Genomic DNA, 5,635 nt, shown 5'->3' with positions numbered 1-5,635 from the left:
TATATATATATATATGTAAATGATATATTAGAATCACAAATGTATACCATATATAATTTATTTATAAACTTAATTCTATATTTTCAGATATACACAAAAGATAGAAGCTCTATCAATCACTGTGATTTCTGATCGTACATGCGTGCCAAACACGAAGATATAAGAGGGCGTTAAAAAAGGATCCAATGGTTTCCTGACATGATGGAAAGCAAATTATATGTGAAGAATGATTCGGGACTTGAGGGGCAATCGCTCACGAATGCACAGCCTAATCCGCTCGAGGACGGCGGCGGAGTAAGAATCTGCTTCGTCTGCGGCGCCGTGGGCCACAGCGAGCAACATTGGTTACGAGTGAAACCAAGTTCAGGTGGTTCGCCCAATGAGCCCTATTTTCCGTTTCTTGAATCACATGAGCCGCCAAATGGCTATCGCGGCGATGGTGTTAGAAGCGGTGCTGTCAAGGCCTGCAATCTATGTTACATTCTGCTGTTACAACAGTGGGAGAGCTACGAACGAGAAGCTAGACCTCACAGTCAGCGAATTTATTGGTTGAAAAGATGCGACGGCGGGCCATTCACAGGAGCAGAAATGGCACTTCAGGGCGAGTACGCTGCCCAAGTTCTAGGCTTGACGAACGATCAGACGCCACAACTTAGACAGGAAAGTCGACCGGTTGGCGTCTCACCTCGATTACCACCCTCGCCTTCGCCAAGAATCGAGCAGGCTAGACCGCCGTCGAATTCGATTGTCGAGGTGTCAAGGCCGCATTCTAACACGGCGGAACATAGGCACTTGGAACAAGCAAGACTCACAATGGAATCTCCCCACCATAGATTGCAATCACCTCATCAAAGGTTGCAGAGCCCACGACAGCCCGTCGAAGACACTAGAATATCCAATGAGGCGGCATTGGATCTAAGACACGCACCTAGAAGCTCACCTGCCCCACAACCAACCTTACCACCGCCTGCAGGTTAATTACTATTCATCAAAAGTCACATCTATTAATATCCATATTTGAAATTGAGAGAAAGAAAACGTGTATCTTTTATGTATTTATTTGTAATTTTTATATTTTGTTTTGCACATTCCAAATTACAAATAAACATTATTGTTTATCTGAAACAACATATTAAAAAGAGTACAAATATTTTTTTAATTACAAAAATGATAAATAAACATTTTCTGTAATTGTCTAAAAATATTTTTACTTTTTTTTTAATAAATAATTTTGGATGATAATACTATTATCGATAAGAAGCGTTTCTTTAAAGAAACGTGTATATATAAAACAAGATGCGAAAGCAACTGTCGGGATCTTCCTAATTATTAAATTGACCGAGGGAGTTTAATTGGATCTTTATCTAAGGTCAACTTACTGCTTTTATTCCTAACTTTGAGAGAATCAAAGAATGTACTGTTCATAATATGGTAAATTGTGGTATAGTTCAAGAAATTATTTCAACGAAAATAAAAGAAAAAATAAAATTGGTAACGTATATAGATTATGAAATTAGTATTTATTAAATAGTAAGATACTTGTCTTTTTTCTGATACTCAAATCCTCGATAAGGTACACATTACACTACTTTACCAGTTATTACGATTTATTACAACTTACTGGCCATCCTATATTAAGAGACCGATATCTTTAACAGCAGTGTACTTACAATTAGATATAGATAAAGTATCAACGAGAGAGATATATATATACGACAGTGTGAATGAAAAAATATTTAGTGGCAATCGTGCTGAAGCGTTTTAATATTTAAAACGGGTTCGAAGTGTACACTTAACGAAATAACTTGGATGAAATCACCTTGGACAAGCGCTATAGAGCTATCCGCTATCAGAAGTAAAAGCTGTTTTTTACTTCTATTACGTTATCTCGTTTCAGAATGTGTACGCGGTAAATATACGAATCGGGTCATTATTTACGCTGGCCTTAGTCCTTCCGTGCGCTAATGTAAACGTTTGAAAGTAAAGGTTAACAGTTTTGTAGATAAGAATTATATGAAAGTCGCGGCAAAGAGCCGTCCGATTCATTCAACGTGCACGTCTGATCTGAGTGGTGATTCTAGGCGATTTTCCTCCCGCGCTCCGCTCGCGTTCGCGGATTATTGAGCTTTGGTGACCTCTACAATTTCGATCCGGCCGATCTGATATTCATTAGTCAGCGGGTGCCCCCACAGATAACCGGGTCGTTCGAAATGGAGCTATTGAAACACTGTATTCGCTATCATATATGAAAGCGCGAGAAATTATCAACACTCTCCGTATTCGAATATAGCGTGAATATAACATGGAGATAAACTCACAAAAAAATACAGTTTCTAAGTGGGCCACGTGAAGCGCGATGATAATGTCGAAGATGTGTGCGATTCTCAGGACAAATAGGATGGCCAGTTGTATTGTCGCGCGTTCATAGATTTACGCGACGTCGCGTAAATTGCATTCGTCGACAATGAACGAACTGTGTAATCAATTGTCTGACGTTGCGATTGCAGCTATCTATAGCGGTGGATCATCATCTAGCGTCGGCACGGACATTCTGGATCTGTCGATGCCGGACAAAAACTCGGTCACAGAAGTCTGTTATGTTTGCGGGGACGAATTCAAGAGAGGATCTCTCAGTCATATCGCTGCGAAGCCACTGCCAACTCCACCGCATCCTGCTTCCAGTCCACCGCCATTCTTTCCATCACTGATGCTTCATCCTAGGCCAAGTAGAAGTCGACCCATGGACAGTGCTGGACGAGTACAGGTATATTTTCCGACATATTTATTTTCTTGATATACTTGTTAAAAAATTATTTTTAATATTTATATAATAATTCATATATTTTTATTTTTTAGGCCTGCTCAGCGTGTCAGAATCATCTTTTAATACAGTGGAAAGCATATACACGGCAAGGAGTACCGCATGGTGATAGAAATTATACGCTTCGCAAGCGGCAAGCACCTACAATGGATACAACCACATTTATTTGCTACACTTGCGCTCTCGAGTACCCTTCATCCAGTATTAGACTTCTGTATTGCTGTCCTAATCCAGAGAAGGAGGTGTACTTCCCTTTTATTTATTCTCTGAGACCTCCGTCAGGAGCTAGTCCTATTAGTCCTCAGGGAATGGTGCAGGTTTGCTCCATTTGTTACAAAGCTATCCCGCAAAAGCAGCAAGTGTTTGGCGGAGAAAATAACGAGGCACAGCCAGCCGGACAAAATGTAGATTTCCGTCAACAAGGTTATTAATTTTCATTAATCTTAAAAAATATTTATACTTTATATTTATTGATATTTGCAGATGTGTCTAAAATAATTGAACGTTTTTACTGTAGGTCCTTCGCCACGGCCTGCTGTTCCAAAATCTCCAGCCAATTTAGCTGGTAACGATATTCGCTTTAAGCCATACGACTTAAACAAGTCAACGGTTGCTACAAATAAGCAACGAAGCAGTACCTCCGTGAAAGCTCCCACACCTGGGCAACGAAATTCACCTAGCAACGGTCCTGCAGAAAATGGAACTGTTGCGCTTGGCCAAAATTATAGATGCTATATTTGTGAAAGATTGTATCCTCGTACTCATATGGAATGGTAAGTTCTACTATATATAAATATCACTGAGAAAATTACAGTTTTATAAATATCAAATTATCGAAATATCGATAATTCTACATTTTATCTTTATTAGGTTATCTACCAGCCCGGAGGGAATGAATTCACATGCTATGCATTTTCCTTGCTTACGAGGAATGGCACGTACGTCTGAAAACGCTTGTATGGATAGTCATGGAAGAGTATTGGCGTGTAGTCACTGCGTAAATCATCTTGCGCAACAGTGGGAAAGCATGGATGCTGAACGGGTTCCCTTAGAACGTCGCAGGTTAGTCCGCCGCAATTTACGTTAACTGTTAATCTTAAATGGTTTGCATATATTATGCATGTTAATAATGCAAACCACAAGAAATGTTTTGTGTGTTAAAATGGCTTTATCTATAATTATATCTATCACATTTGTATAAATATCTATAATTTTATCTTCATGAAAAGATGAACAGTTACACAATTCTGTGAACAATTTACATTGAAAAAAAAGTAATTGTTTCTAGAATTATCTTCATTAAATGTTATATCATGATAATTAAAAATGTAACATTTGTAATATCTTAAATTCCAGGTATGATATTCCTAGTCCACATCCAAACGGTGATGTGAATCGGTCAATTGCTACGCCACCGAGCTCCAGTTCGGATCGAACGTTCGGAAGCAATCCGGGCACATCGAGCAGCTCGATTTATTGTTTCTTATGCGGTTTACACAGTGATTTAACTCTAGCAAGAGTCTTGTATGGCCGTCCTCAGGGTCGAAACGCGCCATTTTTCCCGGAACTGTTGCGCCACCAGTCACCACCGAATGCCGAACAACTCCGTGAGGACGGCTCTGCCCTGGTCTGCACGTTTTGTTATCATTCATTGTTGGCGCAATGGCGTCAGCACGAATCTCTCTCCAGTGGTCAGCAAGTGAACGCCGCCGAGCGCCAATATAACACCCATGATTATTGCTGTTATGTTTGCGGCATTGTAACGTACAGAAAACGTGTACGAGCGCTGCCAGTAAAGGACTTTCCGTTCCTGAGGTATCATAGGCAACCGGAGAAAAGCCTACTGTTAGAAAACGGCGATTTTGCGGTGGTGTGCTTGGATTGTTACGAGACCTTGCGCACGCAAAGTCTCGAGTACGAGAGATGGGGCCTGCCTGTTGAGAAACGAGAATACAATTGGATTGTGCAACCTCCACCGCCTGAGGACAGTCCTGACGCGGCCATAGCCAGATTACCGTCGGGCGAAAGGTCCGAGAAAGTGGTGAGTATATCCTTTATATGTTTGCACTTCGATGGCATAACATACATAAATAGACAATAAGTCTATTATATCTCAATAAAAATGAATCTACAGTTATATTTGCTTATCTCTGACAGGTTCCACCGACATTAACTGTGAGGCCAGCGCGAAAGAATTGTTCACCAAAAGCACCCGAAAAGAAGGCACCTGCAAAAATTCCGGAGAAGGAACAAGGTAAGTGATAATTCAAATGAAATGTGCTTACTGTGCAGTGAGTTTCGTATTATGTATGTGACGCTACGAAAACATTTTTTTTTTGTATATATCGACATTTTTTAACTTTACTGTTTGGAGATTAAAAAACAAAGTAAAAATTATTACATTATTCTACCCCAAGAAGACGATTAATGCACTTGGAGCACTTGAATTTTTAAAAGTATATTCAGCGAGTTTTAAACTTTTCTCGTCTCTTGCACAGTAATATACTACTTCTTATTAATTAAAGAAATCTACAATAGCTCGGAAGATTTTCTCTAGCATGAATAGTTGAAGCACACTTCCGTTACTTAGGTAAAACTGAATTGACTTTTATTTAACGTATACGTTTTAAACTATTCTCTTATGAAATTGCGCGGAACGATTAATCCCTTTAAACCAATCGTTTTATAAAAATCTCTTATTCACATGTTCAATTGAAACTATATAAAAATATACGTCTGTTATAATTGTAAATTTTTGCTTTAAATATCATGAAAAATTTGTTCAAACATTGGTATTTATTAGATTATTATGAT

The 5,635-nt window shown here is 39.1% G+C and overlaps 1 protein-coding gene across 3 annotated transcripts in view; it reads left to right on the top strand.

The window, feature by feature from the left end:
- LOC108691963 overlaps positions 1 to 5,635 on the top strand; it is a 94,195-nt gene that overhangs the window by 1,915 nt on the left and 86,645 nt on the right. For 2 of the 3 annotated variants that reach the window (XM_018199961.1, XM_018199960.1), the window contains exons 2-8: positions 88 to 973; positions 2,508 to 2,764; positions 2,857 to 3,244; positions 3,339 to 3,594; positions 3,692 to 3,883; positions 4,178 to 4,862; positions 4,979 to 5,075. In XM_018199961.1, the coding sequence (XP_018055450.1) occupies positions 199 to 973; positions 2,508 to 2,764; positions 2,857 to 3,244; positions 3,339 to 3,594; positions 3,692 to 3,883; positions 4,178 to 4,862; positions 4,979 to 5,075 (2,650 nt within the window). In that variant the 5' untranslated portion in view covers positions 88 to 198. Of the gene's footprint in view, positions 1 to 87; positions 974 to 2,507; positions 2,765 to 2,856; positions 3,245 to 3,338; positions 3,595 to 3,691; positions 3,884 to 4,177; positions 4,863 to 4,978; positions 5,076 to 5,635 lie in introns of those variants that run through there. The other variant, XM_018199962.1, reaches the window with a different exon arrangement.

Source organism: Atta colombica, unplaced genomic scaffold, assembly GCF_001594045.1.
Source record: "Atta colombica isolate Treedump-2 unplaced genomic scaffold, Acol1.0 scaffold55, whole genome shotgun sequence".
Classification (NCBI taxonomy): domain Eukaryota; kingdom Metazoa; phylum Arthropoda; class Insecta; order Hymenoptera; family Formicidae; genus Atta; species Atta colombica.
The sequence above is the reverse complement of the archived record's forward strand: the minus strand, read 5'-3'. Positions and strand labels throughout refer to the sequence as shown.